Source organism: Osmerus mordax, chromosome 2 (genome assembly GCF_038355195.1).
Source record: "Osmerus mordax isolate fOsmMor3 chromosome 2, fOsmMor3.pri, whole genome shotgun sequence".
NCBI lineage: Eukaryota > Metazoa > Chordata > Actinopteri > Osmeriformes > Osmeridae > Osmerus > Osmerus mordax.
The window spans coordinates 18,235,066-18,250,488 of record NC_090051.1 but is presented as its reverse complement, the minus strand read 5'-3'; the positions used below and the strand labels follow the sequence as shown (position 1 = coordinate 18,250,488).

General features: G+C 50.3%; 1 protein-coding gene across 3 annotated transcripts; it reads left to right on the top strand.

Annotated features, from left to right (window-relative positions):
• The first annotated feature begins 662 nt into the window (after positions 1 to 662).
• als2a (alsin Rho guanine nucleotide exchange factor ALS2 a) lies at positions 663 to 14,216 on the top strand. Of its 3 annotated transcripts, XM_067255103.1 has the most exons (34): positions 663 to 813; positions 911 to 977; positions 1,129 to 1,277; positions 1,398 to 2,699; positions 2,982 to 3,144; positions 3,223 to 3,319; positions 3,489 to 3,566; positions 3,678 to 3,893; positions 4,003 to 4,174; positions 4,419 to 4,605; positions 4,784 to 4,849; positions 4,979 to 5,138; positions 5,415 to 5,546; positions 5,784 to 5,912; positions 6,076 to 6,099; positions 7,453 to 7,523; positions 7,749 to 7,815; positions 7,928 to 8,106; positions 8,203 to 8,268; positions 8,445 to 8,543; positions 8,706 to 8,870; positions 9,047 to 9,158; positions 9,248 to 9,325; positions 9,481 to 9,617; positions 9,735 to 9,890; positions 9,981 to 10,098; positions 10,194 to 10,351; positions 10,481 to 10,603; positions 11,003 to 11,179; positions 11,291 to 11,336; positions 11,859 to 11,920; positions 12,002 to 12,151; positions 12,253 to 12,349; positions 12,547 to 14,216. In XM_067255103.1, exons 2-34 carry the CDS (start codon positions 958 to 960, stop codon positions 12,583 to 12,585), a joined length of 4,995 nt encoding a protein of 1,664 aa, XP_067111204.1. In that variant the 5' UTR covers positions 663 to 813; positions 911 to 957; the 3' UTR covers positions 12,586 to 14,216. The 3 variants fall into 3 exon arrangements, 2 of the variants coding, with proteins under 2 accessions (XP_067111204.1, XP_067111205.1); XM_067255104.1 differs by lacking the exon at positions 6,076 to 6,099; XR_010878861.1 differs by lacking the exons at positions 9,981 to 10,098; positions 11,003 to 11,179; positions 11,291 to 11,336; ... (2 more) ...; positions 12,253 to 12,349; positions 12,547 to 14,216.
• The last annotated feature ends 1,207 nt before the right edge of the window (positions 14,217 to 15,423 follow it).

The window sequence follows — 15,423 nt, the reverse complement described above, 5'->3', positions numbered from 1 at the left end:
AGTAAGGGAATTTTCCCTTAATTCTGCACAGATAGGCCTGTTATCAAATAAGATGATATTTTATAACGCTTGTGGTTAATGATGTAGATATGACATGTCAGCTCATTGTTGGGTAGGTTACGATGCTTCAACGTGTCTAAATGCCATGCATTAGGAGTGAAACCCTTGTTCCGGAGTATATGGTATGTAAAATATGTATTGTATGTGGAGCATGTTGCATGTCGGTGGTAAACCCAGATGATGAGGCAGACAGAGGCCTCAGATGTGCTGGATAGACATGCAAACATGACATGTTATAGAGTAGACCTTTAAACAAGAACCGACTGTGATACACCATTTACCAGTAAAAAATCATATTGGATGTTGTTTGATTCATGTTGCTGATGATTCCCAGTGACAAAACACAACCCACATTATTTGGGGGAAACATCAGTTTCAAAATCGACTGAGCAAATAATCTAACCTCCAAATTCAATTCCCAGTTAAAAAAAAATCAGTGTACATGCATTGACCAGGCATGGACACCGCAAATAGCAACGTGGGACTTTAATGACGTGTAGAAATTCCACAGCGCAAGGCAAAGTAACTTGCGGTCGCCGACGCTTTTCGACCCTCTACGGACACCGTACAAAGGCAGGTCCCTGTGTCTACAAAAAAAAATACTTGACAAGTTGTGAAAGAAAGTTATCTTCACAATACAGCACAGATTTTTGTCTGCTGATTTTGGACGAGTGACAGTAAGATATGTAGCTAATACCAAATATGAGGTACTAGTCCAAAATACAGACGACACTAACGCGAAGAAATTGTTTGGTAAGTTTTGCCTGCTAGCTAGCTAACTGTAAACAGTATAATGTGGTCCATTCAGTTTAGCTGACGTTATATAACTGTCTTATTCCAATCGTTGCAGTAACGTGCTATTATCAAATCTGTGACCTGTGAAAAGGAGAGGATGTAATGCTGGACGAAAATAAAAGGTACATAGCCAAATAAATATCCATTTGGCATTGTATCTGTTCACATGTGCTTGTATGTGTGCTTGTAAAGTGAATACGGGTTATTTATAATTGAGTTGTCATTGTAATCAGTCTGTACTGGGCTGTGATATGTCTGCTGTACTTTCCTCAGAATTGAGGAGGAAAGGTCCCCTGGAGAGAGAGGCTTGCTCCACCTCTGGAGAGGCTGCAGTGGGAATGTAAGCCCAGAGTGTCCGCTCCTGTCTCGCCCTGTCCTGCAGGTTTCCCTGGGGGCCTGTCATGGACTTCTGTTGGCCGAGGGTGAGTCTGCCATTCTGTGGGGGGGGGGGGGGGGGGGGGGGGGGCTGGGGGGGTGACCCACATATCAATCATGTTACAGTAAGCTTATATGCTATCTGCTCGTCTCCTCCTCTTCCCCAGGTGGGCTGGTGTACAGCTGGGGTGACCTGTCCTGGAGGCAGGGGCTGAGGGTCCCCCCAGCAGCACCCCTACACGAGGACACCCTGACAGGCCAGTGGGTCGTGTCGGTGGCTGCCGGGAGCTTCCATAGTGGGGCAGTCACAGAGGAAGGGGCGGTCTACATGTGGGGGGAGAATAATTATGGCCAGTGTGGCGTGTCGGAGAGGGGCCTGCTTCCAGAGCCGACCCTCGTCAGCGTGCTGGACTCGGACAGCGTCCCGCCTCAGGTGGTCAGAGTAACGGAGCTGTCCTGTGGAGAGCAGCACACTCTGGCGCTGTCTGTTCAGCGTGAGGTGTGGGCTTGGGGAAGTGGCTGCCAGCTGGGTCTTGTCTCCAAGACCTTCCCTGTCTTGAGGCCCCAGAAGGTGGAGCACCTGTCAGGGAGGCATGTGATACAGCTGGCCTGTGGGGCGTTCCACAGCCTGGCCCTGGTTAGAAGTCTACCTTCCCAGGACTACGTTACCCAGAAGACCTCGGACAAGTGTGGACAGTGTAAGCAGCTGCTAAACTCCCATACTGACTATGAGGACCACAGCATCATCTCTGACAGCCACTACTGCCCGCTGGGGGTGGAACTGGAATCAGGCCGGTGGTCAAGACAGTCGACCCCAAAAGAGAGACTTGCGGCCTGCCGTCTCCCTCATAGCGACAGCCAATACCCTGAATCAGTCCCAGGCCAAGCCCAGGGCCGAGTACAGGCTTTGGTTCGAAATACACATTTAGGTTGCCCCGACTCTGACTCTGACTCAGACTCTGCTCAGTTCTCGTTGTCTGTTTCGCCATACCTTCTTGAAGAGGCCTCTCAGTCCCCTTCCACAGAGTCTAACAGAGATTCCACACCAGAGCCCCCTCCACAGGAAGATGGCAGCCCTGGAGCTCAGACAGACGCCACAGATTCCCCTCCTCAGAGAACCAAACTCTTTTCTGATAATTACGAGCTCAAAGGCTTCTGTAGTAGACTCTCCGATCCCTTATTGGCTGAGCTGACTGACAGCACTACTGGAGAGGCCCTCTTTGATGGACGCCTTTCTTCAAGTTATGAGGAGCCCTCTCCTGTAAGGACCCCCTCCAGCCTGTATGGATCTGCCCAGGGTCCAGGGAGTGTGTCTGGGGGGTGGCAGGGCAGGAACAAGGCTCAAGGTGGGCGTCGGTGTGTGGAGGAGAGCTTTCAGGGCAAGAAGAGCGCCAGTCTGGCTGACATACTGCTGGAGGATGCTACAGCAGCCAATAGGAGGAGATCTCTCCCAGGAGCATTCTCTCATGGTATTCAGTTAAACGTTTATCTATTGGTCTCCTATACGGAACTTCATTAATGTATTTTAAGGTTTCAAATAGCCCTATGTGGTCTTATCTAGTTAGAAACTTCTTCGTTTTTTTTTTATGCATTTCTGCACTTTCAGTTCATGTCCTAGACCACTTCTTGTGTTTCATTCCATAGATCGGATGTATTAAAGACTCTTTCTTCCTCAAATTTAAATTTAAATGTCTAAATGGACACTTCTCAAATTTCTCAACTGTTTCTCAACTGTCCGACCCTCTGGGCAGCATCGCCAGTTCTGCCCAGAGGGAAGTGCCGAAGGGGCAGGGGGAACGGGCCGGCGCCTGGAGTGGACAAGGCTGAAGAGCAGCTGCCCTCCCTGGCCAACGAGGTGTGGAGCTGGGGCAGGGGCCAGGAGGGTCAGCTGGGCCACGGAGACCACATGCCCAGGTCGGACCAACACACGCACATATACGGCCCATACATGTGAATAGTTGCTCAGACTGAAATATGCCCACGTCTTTCCAGGCTCCAGCCCCTGTGTATAAAGACTCTGAACGAAGAGGAGGTTGTCAGGGTGGCCGCAGGGACATATCATTCTGTGGCCATCACTGCAAAATGCCAGGTACCACACACACACACACATACAAACACACATGGTGCTCTCACACGTACATTATTGGACGCGTTATTTCGTTCCTACTCCTACATCTGACCAAATCGATTTAGTTCTGAAGGCAGAGGCATCGGATTTAATGGGGCTGCTGTATTTTATAAAACGTCGTTTCTCATAGGTCTTCAGCTGGGGCAGCAACATGAGTGGCCAGCTAGGACACATGATGAGTCCTACCACTCGCCCTCAACAGGCCAAGGTACCGTACCCCACTGTGTTATCACACGTGTATTCCTCTACCCTGGCAACTGTGTGTACAGTACGTGTGCATGACTGACCAGCTCTGTGTGTCTCCTGCGGGCCACCGTAGATCTCAGAGGGGATCCGTGTGTGGGATGTGGCGGCGGGTCAGAGCCACTCCCTGTTCCTGGCGGACGGCGACTGCATCCAGCCCGTGCTCTGCTACGGCGGACAGCGGGACTCCCCGAGGTCAGCGCAGGGGTCACCTCCCAGGTCACGGGAGAGGTCGTCCGCCAGAGGAGAGATGCACACAGTCAGACCGATCCTGCTGCCCTTCTGCATGGACGTGAGTACCCGATCGGTGGGCCGCGTTGAGGACGTGATGCCCAGGCAGATGCCTGTGTTTGGTGCCACAGAGACGGCCTGGCTGTGTAACGTGCTTGCTGGCGCTGCAGATGGGCTACGTGAGCAGCGTGGGCTGCGGCGGGCAGAGCTGCGCGGCGCTGGCGGACCACAATGTGATGGGGTTCATCGGCGGCATCCACGAGCTGGCCGCCTCGGAGAGGAAGTCCTACTGCATGCTCGCCGACGTCCACAAACGCGTGCTCTGTCCGCTGCTCAAAAGAGGTGAGATGAGGAGAGGTTCTTCACAGTGTCGTCATCGTCGCACTCCAAACGGTAGTTTATCAAATCAAAGGGGCGTTCTATTTGTGTAGCCCTTTTTAGAAACAATGTCACAGCAAGGGCTTCACAAGGGCTCAAATAAGACGTGGATATCTGTCAGATAGGAAGAGACCTCATGAGGAGCTATTCAGTGAGGGATCCCCTCCTCCAGAGATGGTTATGTTCCTCTTCTGCCTTGGCCCTGCAGTGTGCTCGACCTTGGGCCCGTGCAGCCAGCTCTTCCAGACTCTGGGGGACAGTTTCAGTCGCCTGTGTCAGCTGACAGGACAGCACTCTGTGTCCCTCACTTCCTTCCTGCGTCACGCCCAGAACCGTGACATCACAGGCCTGCTCCTCCTCCAGCACTCTGCGCTCTTCCTGAATACTTACAAAGAGTGAGTACACACCTGCTACCGATGAGGACTAAAGTAGCACAACCAAGCACACAGCAAATCTCTCTCACAGCCTCTTCTATGGCCAGTCTAAAGTGATCTTTTGTCTAAAACTGGAGAACTTCCTCTCTCCTTTCCTCCCTCTTCCTCTGTCCCCTCTCCCTGCCCCCTCCCTCTCCAGATACTGTGGTTCAGTTGGCAACTTCCAGGTGATGGGAGGCTTCCAGGCCATCACGAAGCTCTCTGTGTAAGACGTGGTGTTCTTCCACTTTAACCCAGTCTATTCAGACGAATGGTCTCCCGTCACGAAAGCCCTCATTTGCCATCTCACTCCTGTCTGCTGCTCCTCCCTTCTCCTTCCTGTTCCTGCTCCCAGGGAGTGTTTCGGTAAGAAGCTGGAGTTGCTGAGGCAGCTGTCAGACAGCCCAGAGAAGGTCCTGCTGGGGGATCTGCTGGTGTCTCTGTGCTACATGCCTCTGGAGCAGCTCCACCAGTACAGCAGGCTGCTGCTCAAGCTGGCCACCTGCTTCGACGTGGTGCGTGCTCCGAGCCCCCCCCCCCCCCCCCCCCCCAGGCCTGCCTCGTGTCTCTGATGACTGCATGGGAGCTGTTTTTAATTTGCTTGACGATGACATCTTTTAATTGCTTTCAAATTATGAACTCAGCACATACACATTGCCCGAAGTATATAATTATTGTTATTATATGAAATAAATGATCAGTCATGGGAGACGACGGTTATGTTAGTGAAGTACCTCTCCTACGTGGTGAGAAGCAGCGATGACTCATGCTGTGTTTGCGCGGGGGAGCAGAACACGGAAGCCTACCAGCGCCTCCAGGAGGGCTGCTCCGGGTACGAGGACCTGTCCAACAGCCTGCGGAGGAAGAGGAAGGAGGCCGAGAACACCTGCCTCTTCTGGAAGACCTTCTCAGGAAGGACCACGGTGAGTGGTATCAACTCCTCCCACTCATGGCTTCATTACCATGGCTCATTACAATAACGTACTGGTTGTCAAGGTGACTTCAAAGTGATTCAAAGGGCCCTAGGCTTAGGACTGGCTTTCCCCCCCCCCCAAACGGTGTGTGTTGTCTCCCCCTCATGCTGACCGAAGCCTTGTCTGGCTCATGGAGTAAAGGTGGATGTTGTGTTGTTCTGTCTCCGGTCCTCCTCCCCCTCACAGGACTCTCTCCGCCTGCCCCGACGTCGCCTGTTGTGTGAGACCAGCAACAAGTCCCTGACCCTGCAGAACGCCGGCAGGTTCTCCGTCAACTGGTTCATCCTCTTCAACGACGCCCTAGTCCACGCGCAGGTGAGGCCCTCAGGAGTGGCCGGGGGCGTGCAGGGGCGAGCTTGCCTGCAGCGCTGAGACACGGCAGTAAAAAGCTGACTGGAAATAACATTGTAGGGCCATTCTTCCTGAGATATTTTGTTGTGACTGAGCTGCATGTTGTGTTTGTCTCTTGTTCTATCAGGGCACCATCCCCTCTAAGGGCTTTGTAAGTACTTCATGTTCAGTTCCATACCTAGCTGTCAGCTTTGCAGTTGTCTACCCAGTGTTCTGTCGCCTCCCACCTTTGTGGTCCTTTGTTGTCGGTATGGGTGTGTTTGTCGAAGCTAGGTGTGGGTTTGAGAACGGAGCTGGTTTTAGTAGCGCAAAGCTCCCGTAAGTGACGCACGGTATTTACTCAGCAAACACCCGAACTGGAGCTGCAGGATGAGTTCCAACACGATATGTGAAGGCGAGCTCGCTGTACCATGATTCTTAAAATCCTACTTAATTCTGGTCCGGCGCTGCTGTGTTCACTGTCGTTCGGCCGTTTTACAATAGGCCATGTTGTGCAGTATCACTCGACAGGCAGTCGCTAAGTTCTTAATCTGTCTGATTTCCTTTTCAGAATGTAGGCTGATGGTTTATTTGAGGCCAGACAGACCCCGAATGGTGAAAGTGATGGGAGTGAATGCCCCTGTGCAGCAGAACACCTTGTTGTATCTGTGTCCCTGCTCCAACCCTTTGATGGCTGCTCTGCAGTCTGCTGCGTTACCGTGGCGAGCGGCTGCTTCCCCCGTCTGTCTGTGTGTTTGTGTTTGGAGTGTGTCTGCTGCGCTCTCCTTGCCTTTGATGCGTTGTGCCAATATCTTTGATCCGACGTGACAAATAAACTGCCATAAGCGGTGATTCGCCTTTGGTGTCGAAACTTGTCACTCGTGACAGAATCCCATTAAACCCTCTCTGGTACTGGCACTGTTTCTCGTGATTAAACTTTGGTGAAATGACACAGTTTTAAAACTTTTCCTAATTGACAGACATGACTTGTTTTGAGAACACCCTCCCCCAAATTGTTGTGGGAGGAGATCTCACCACCTGATTGGTGCCGGGGACCATTGAAAAGTGATGTGTTGTCAAAGCAGCTGTGTGGGTTTGAGCCACTTCCCAATTTTAGGCCATAATCACATTAGTGGAAAGCCAAGAAATGACTGTTATTTCACTAAGATTAGCAGGTTTCACTATCGTTCACACTTACCAACCCTCCCAAGCAGATCCTTTACAAAGGGGAACAAGAGGCCCATCCACTAGCTAGGCACAGATTTATTGTCGGCAGTTGAGCGAATTTCATGTCTTTGCGAAGGAACTGTGGAATTCCACGTTTATTCTTCTGTTGCAAACCACAAGGTTATAGCTACACAGCCAGACTATTGTGACAGAAAGGATTATGTTGTATAAGGCCATGTGCCCTTGCACAAATTGCGCAAGTGCAAGATGATGACTAATAGTGATGTTTGAGAACGTTAGCGGTAATAGTTTTTGCTGTAGATGTTGTTTTGAATTCCTAACTCGTGTCTCCCCTCAGTTCTCTTCGCACCACGTGTACCCTCTGGCCATCCTGTGGGTGGAGCCTGTTACCCAGGAAACCAGCAGCCTGTGAGTCCTCTAGTCTTTGGTTGTACAGGCCTACTGTGGGTTGTGTTTACCAGTTTGTGTGTCTGACTTTGAGCTTTTCTGTCCACCGAAATACTGCTGCACCTATGATCTTCTGGTGTCCTTTCTATTTGCACTATACTGTATATAGCTTTGAAGGAAAGTGTCTGCTAAATTAATAAAATGTATAAGGTAAATGTAATGTTAAAGTATTTTGTGCTCTACCAGGTATGGCATTAAGGTGACCACACCAGAGGAGAGTTTCACACTGCTAGCTACCTCACCTCAGGAAAAGGTAGAGCTAGAACTAGTCTGGACAACCCCTTCTTTAAGGTTTAACCTTGATGTGCAAGTCACATGACTCTGAGTTACCTAACTCTCCTGTACGTGCGTGTGCTTCTCTGCAGGCAAAGTGGCTGCGTGCCCTGAACCAGGCTGTGGAACAGCAGGTTGTGATGGGGGACAGGGTGGGGGTGGGGGGCGTCCCCGCCGTGGCACGCTCTGCCTCTTACACCTTCACCAGGGAGGGCCGTCTGAAGGACGCCACCTACAGCGGGCGCTGGCTCACTGCCACGCCCCACGGCAGGTCGGTCGCACACACGGAAGTCCCTCGCGCCATCCTAAAATATGTATTTTTTTGTCTTCTTCTTACTTCTTCTGATGACATCTAATCGTGTTTCAGGGGGACTATGAAGTGGCCAGATGGGAGAACATACACAGGAACATTTAGAAAGGGATTGGAGGATGGGTGAGATAGATTAGTACAATGTCAGAAGATATCCACCACTGTTGACTCTTGGTTAGGACCTCGCATTCTCCTAGATGTTAATCATTGATTAGTTAATCATCTACAGGAGGACTGTGAGTGCTAGCACTGATAGTGTCATCCATTGTTGCGTTGGTGTGTTTTTCCCTGGCTGGTAGCTATGGAGACTGTCTGATGCCCAACAAGCTGATGAACAAGCCTGATCGTTACCTTGGCCAGTGGAGGGAGGGCAGAATCCATGGTTTTGGGACCTACAGGTCAGTCTACCTGCCTGTCTCTGTCTGTCTGCATGCATGCCTGTCTGCATGCCTGTCTACATGTCTGTCTGCATGCGTGTGTCAAACGCAATCCTAGTAAATGCCTAGTGTGCATGACTGAGTATTTGAGGTGTAACAGTGGAGTGTGCTGTACCTGGCTAGGTATGCCTCCGGGGAGGTGTACGAGGGCTCCTTCCACGACACGCTGCGTCAGGGCCACGGCATGCTGAGCAGCGGCAAGCTGGCTCGCTCCTCCTCCAGCGTGTTCGTCGGCCAATGGCTGCAGGACAAGAGGACCGGCTACGGTGTCTTTGATGACATCACAAAGTAGGTCCCTCATCTCCAGGACGGGTCCGGTCCCTACCAACACAATCTCCCAGTAGCTTCCTACAGCTAAGATTCATGTTTAGTTTTTTTTACTAGCCAGTGGGTTCACTCTTGGTATGATTTCAAACACTGTGTGATGTGTGAGTCCGGTGTTAAACTCCCATATGTTGTCTCAGAGGTGAGAAGTACATGGGCATGTGGCTGGAGGACCAGCGCCAGGGCAGCGCTGTGGTGGTCACCCAGTTTGGGTTGTACTACGAGGGCACCTTCAGCAACAACAAGATGACAGTGAGTGCGAATTCAATGAGGGGATGTTTTCATGAGGTGAAGAATGGTCTCCCTCATGTGTGGTGACTGTGTGTGTGACTCACCCTCAGGGCACCGGCCTCCTAGTGGTCGATGACGATACTTCATTCCAGGGAGAGTTCTCCGACGACTGGATACTCAATGGGAAGGTACTAGAAGATTCTGGGGAAGTTGTAGATGAAGGATGCAATGCACCATTGTGGTATTGCACACTAGTCTATATGGAATATTCTCACTTTTCCTATCTTACTCTTTCTTTTTCATTCATTCACTCCAAACACACGTGTGCGCCTCATCCTTTCAGGGTACCTTGTCCATGCCTAACGGGGATCATATTGAGGGTCAGTTCAGTGGAGAGTGGGCCACGGGACTGAAGATAGAGGGCAGGTACACTAAGCCCAACCTCTACATGACAGAGAGGAGAGAGAGGGCCTGTGAGCTGTAAGTACAGACTGGTGTGTTTGTGGGCGGGCAGTGGGTTATGTGTACATTGTGTTAATGCACATGTGTGTGTGTGCCTACATGCGTATGCTTATCTGTAACTGTGTGTGTGTGTAGTAAATTGGGTCGCTTGGCAGTGCCTGCCGATCAGAAGTGGAAGTCCGTGTTTGAGGAGTGTTGGAGAAGGCTGGACTGTGACTCACCGGGCCAAGGGGACCCGAAGAGGGCCTGGGAGAAAATAGCTGTCACACTCACCACAGGTCACAGAAACAGGTAAAGAACACACACACACGCACACACAAAAACAGATTCAGACATTTCCACACAGATGCACGTAACGGGTATGTGTGTGTGTATGTGTAGTCCGGAGTTGTTGAGTCGTAGTCAGAGGATGACCCTGGAGCAGCTGGAGGTCATCCCTCAGCACGTCGGCCCGGTCACCACCGTCCACTACAACAGCATCAGGCGCTACCTCTCCAAGGTCCTGCCCTGCCCTCTCACACGCCACCTCTCCAAGGTACCACGCCAGCTTTGTGGCCCGGTGATTAACGCCTGTCTTCCGCCGGCCCTCCCCAGGCGTGTGAGACCCCCCTGCACCCTCTGGGCTGCTTGCTGGAGACCCTGGTGACTGCGTACAGGATGACCTATGTGGGGGTGGGCTCCAACCGACGGCTGCTGCGCCAGGCCGTGGAGGAGATCAGGTCCTACCTCACACGCATCTTCCAGCTCGTCAGGTACACGGCCAGAGGACTCTACGCTGCTCTGCTTTCTTCTGTGCCCTGCCCTGCCCTGCTCATCGATGGTATACACAGGGATATCCTTCACTGCTCCCAGGGGTAACCCGTCTCCCCTGGTGTCTCCAGGTTCCTGTTCCCAGACCTCCCAGAGGAGGGAACCTTCATCCCAGAGTGTTCCTCCTCCCCAGCCTCCAGCCAGCCAGGGTGGCTGGGATCTCCTGTCCCCCTGACAGAGGCTGGACAGCAGGGGTGAGTCTGCCCTACAGAGCCTGACTGTGCGGAAGGAATGACTGCGAGACTGTGATGATGACTGAGGCAGATATACCTTACTAGAAGTCTAGAGCAGTGGTTCTCAACCCTGGTCCTCAAGTACCCCCTGTCCTGCATGTTTGAGATATTTCCCTGTTCCAACACACCTGATTCAAATGAATGGTCGTTAGCAGGCTTCTGCGTAACTAGATAACGACCCATTCATTTGAATCAGGTGTGTTGGAGCAGGGAAACATCTCAAACATGCAGGACAGGAGGTACTTGAGGACCAGGGTTGAGAACCACTGCACTAGAGTATAATACGATTCCACACCTCTCTTGTCTTGTGACCCCCCCCCCCCCCCCATTCCTCTCTCCCCGGGGTCCCCCCTCCTCTAGCTGTGTGGTGAGCAGCTCCAGCCTGCTGCTGCCCGTGCTTCTGCCCCGCCTCTACCCCCCCCTCTTCACCCTCTACTGCCTCCACCAGGAGAGGCAGGAGGCCGACTACTGGGACTGTGTCATCCGCCTCAACAAGCAGTCTGACCAGGCCCTGCTCGCCTTCCTTGGGGTGCAGGAGTGAGTCACGACACACACACACACACACCTGGTTGGATCACACTGTGTTTGATGAGACCTTGCCTGACCCCCCCCCCCCCCTCATGGTGACTATTGTGTATGGTGTTGTAGGAGGTTCTGGCCGGTGTCTGTCTCTGTGCTGGGGGAGCAGAAACAGGTGAGCCCCACCCAGCTTGTCCAGCCTCCTCTCCGCTCCTCATCCGACCCTCCAGTTCCACAGGTCCCCCTCTGCCTTCTGTCTCTGCTGCTGGAGACTCTGCTACCCAAGTGCTCACCCCCCCCCCCCCCCTCAACACACACCAACACATATATTCCTCCTCAATCCTTCTCCTCCTCCCCCTCTCACTCCTCCTCCCCCTGCTCCGGCTGGTCCGGATGTCAGATCCTCTTTAGCAACTGCAGGACATCTGGGAGCTGCTTTGCTGGGCTCGGGGCCTCATTCTATAATACACACCGCACTCTATCATAGTCCTCTTATATAAGTTCATGTCCTGATCTCATCGGCCAGTGACTCACTGTAAACAAACGAACGAAGGGGGGAAAAAAGCACAGGGTCGTGTCAGGGAAGTTTTTGTTTGTCAGTAAGATACAGATTAGAAGAATGCTACAATATGACATTTCCTGGGGAGTAATGTTTGCTCGTGCCTGTTTTTCAAACCCTTTTCCTGTCCACTCCCAGGTCCTCTCCAGCACTAGAGACGCTTGCTTCGCCTCTGCTGTGGAGACCCTTCAGCAGCTCAGGTAAACACACTCTGGTCCAGTGTTGCTGCTACGTTACCGTCAGAACCTATTATGTTACATTCCTCTCTTCTCTCCCCGTAGTACCACATTCACTCCATCAGACAAGCTGCTGGTGATCCACCTAACCTTCAGAGAGCTGAAACAGGAAGTACAAACCCTCCTGGATGGGAACTTCCTGTTGTCCATGGACGACCTCCTCCCCCTCTCCCTGTACGTGGTGCTCAGAGCCAGGTATGACCTCATCGTCATCATCCAGAGGAACTGTCCGAGGTGGATGTGGTGTGCTGTGAGGATGTGGGTCTGGCGACGCTGACGTCGTTCCCTCTGTGCAGGATCAGAAACCTGGGGGCCGAGGTGAGCCTGATTGAGGACCTGATGGAGCCGTGTTTACAGCACGGAGAGCTGGGCCTCATGTTCACCACACTCCAGGTACACCACACCTTACACGCACACCTATTACATATCTACGTATACTGGATACAATAAACGACAACACAGAATACAGTGAAAAACAGAGACCCGCCAGCTAGCTGGATTCGAGCTCTGGTTTCAGATGATCAGTGTGAGTACTTTGTTTACGAAGTCATTGTGGTTCTCTTGTCTTGTGTGTCTATGTGTCTGTCAAGGCTTGCTATGTCCACATACAGCGGGAGAAGACCACATAATGAGGGGTAGGAACCAGGGGGGGGGGGTCTCCTGGCATCAGACTGTGTGGGAGGTACAAGCTCTAATGATCTCACAACATTGTACACTGACTACTTACTATGTCCACAACCACATGGAGATGTGAACCAAGACAAGGCAGTTGGATGGTAGATATTGAATGTTTCTGCTCTACCTTGGTGAACCAGGGAGACCTCTGAGAAGAACCCGATAGCTCCTGTCTCTATACTGCCTCTCTCCGTCACAACTCGACTGTTTTGGCCCTCCATAGGGACCATCGATTTATGACTAAGCTAGAATTAAGTTCAATTTCCTCCAGTGGCTTGATCACTGGTTACATAATAGTTATGTAAATGTTGATTTGGGTGTGGCCAGACTCATTCTAAAGGGAGTTACGACGGAACGTTGAGTTATCTTAAAGGGATAGATCATGAAAAGCTCAAAACAATGGAAAATGTTTACTATTTAAAACTTTTATGAACAGAAACATATGGGAAGTGTCTACTATGCTGCAATTTTATTTTTTGAATTGAATTTATTTTTTCTAATGTATAGACTAACAATGTTTTTCACTCATCTTAAATGACAGTGGATTGTAACTGCGTGTTAACTACTGTACTTAAAGTATCAATAGAGGAGATGGACTGCTTATAAATGCTGCCAATTCATGTTATATATATATATATAAGAATTTATATATATGTCAAGCTACTGCGCACATTTAAAACAGTTTTGCAATATTCTTGAAGATATTTTCAGATATTTGATTCAAGCATCCAATTTGTGTGTGTGCTTGTGTGAGTGCGATTGCGTGTGTGTGAATGTGTGCTGCTGGTTGCTTTGTGCGGTGAGTGTGTGTGTGTGTGTGTGTGTGTGTGAGTGACTTAGATCAAACTTGACACGGCAAGCATTTCACCAGGCGTTATTAGTGTGTGACTGATAATCCTGAGCGGTTTAGAGACACGGTTCATCCAGAGACAGAGTCCCTGAGGGAGGGATCCTGATCTGGTCTGTGGCACCTTCGTCTTCCTGGTATCCTGACTGTCCAGTCCCGTGACTGTTTCAATTCAGTCCTTGTTTAGGCATTAATGTATATTCATGAAGTGATGAGGGATTACCTATCTATTTGACTGATGATCTGATTTTTAGTACAAATGTAGGATTCCGAAAATAAATTCATCCATGTGTTTATATTGCTTTCATGGCAGTGTGCTGTTTGAGATTTCTAAAGCTTGAAGTTAACCGCACCTTTCGAGGAGATGATGTTACTGTGTTCCTGCTCAAACTGTTCACTTATGTCTGTTGTAACTGTATGAAAACATGTACCCAGCCAGACTGAGGCCTCAGTCTTTTGTCTTCTGCTCCAGTTTTTTACAGATTGTCCATCATCATGTGTTGGTCTTAAACCATGGTGAATTTCACAGATGCTTGTAGAGTGCGCTTGCCTCAATGAACAGGCACATTTGATTGAACACTGAATATTATGTTGTTGTTTTTACTCACAGCTGCTTTATACTGTAACCACTGTTTGAAAGTTAAGAAATTATTGATAAATTAATGGGTTGTGTTGGTTGATTTACTGACAAATGGATGAAATGGTCACTTTCAAAATATAAATAAAATGAATGACCAAGACCAGAAACATCTCCTTGACTTTTGCTCTTACTACAACATGTTCTCCTTGCTTCCCTGTGTTTGTTGTGAGTCATAAATAGGCCTTATATTGGACAAGCTCCAGAATTGAGTTGTGTTAGTGTGTGACCTCATGGAAGTGTATTACTGGTAGTGGTGGAATTAAAGACTGTAGTGTGTATGTTTGTTTGGTGGTGGTGGTAAGGGTCTTAGTGACTGCTGGAAGGAGGATCAGGATTAACAGTGTGATGGGGAGTGACCCTGAGGGTTCTCCTTCGACTCCCACAGTGAAGAGGAAGAGACATCTGGGCCAATCCATAATCTCCCAGGAGCTGTCGGTGAGGGCGACCTCCTGAACTCCACAGTCACGTAAACCTGGGGGGTTTACAGCTTGTGTTGCTTACAGTAAATGTTGCTTCGTTGAGAGTGTTAATTCTTCTAAAATGTCGACGGATTAACCATAATTAATTTGGTGTTGCCATGTTAGTTACTCATCATGATTAAAACAGATTTCAGTGTTTACGTTTCGACTTTAAAATGACCAGCATTGCGCGTACGCACACACTGGTTTGACGTTCTCAATGAAGTCTGGTCTCTTGAATACCCAGATGTTGCTTTTCTCTTGGATTGAGCCCACCACCACTATTAACCACTGTGCGCCATGCTACTGTTAGCTGTATCCGCTGCCTGCCAGATACTTGAGTGTGGGGCTAAAAGCAGTGCTAAGAAGATTTGTGAGCCGGACCTGTCTGTATGGTGAAGTGCTCCCAGAGAGAGAGGGAGAGAGACAGGGAGAGAGAGATTGCTTGCTCGTCCAGGATTAAGTGGAGGATAGAGAGGGATTACAGGCTGCTTTCCCGAGGACGCTTTGTAGTAAAACCACGTACATGTTGACGTACCGGTCCTGGCTTGGAACCTTTACCCAAATATATTTGAAGGGATGGTCAACAGCTGAAGTTGACCGCAGACAGAGGACCTCTGCGTGTGGACATCAGGGAGGGACCCCTGCGGACTCTGGCAAGGTAAGGTTAAAGTCTGACGGTGGATGGTTTGCTTTTTTTGATGAGCTTTTACTCTGGGCCGGTGTGTAGCGATCAGCTTTACCCCTCACTGAGCAGCATATCACCACAACATCATCCAATCTCAATCTCTCAGTGTAACTCCAGGCATGTATGGGTGCTTTATCAGACCGCAATGTGTCCCATTCT

Excerpts from the sequence above, each read along its gene's own strand:
- als2a (XM_067255103.1), top strand. The coding sequence starts at position 958 with ATGCTGGACGAAAATAAAAG. Across the intron at positions 3,567-3,677 it reads CTCGCCCTCAACAGGCCAAG|ATCTCAGAGGGGATCCGTGT; the intron begins GTACCGTACCCC and ends GGGCCACCGTAG. Across the intron at positions 4,606-4,783 it reads TTCCTGAATACTTACAAAGA|ATACTGTGGTTCAGTTGGCA; the intron begins GTGAGTACACAC and ends CTCCCTCTCCAG.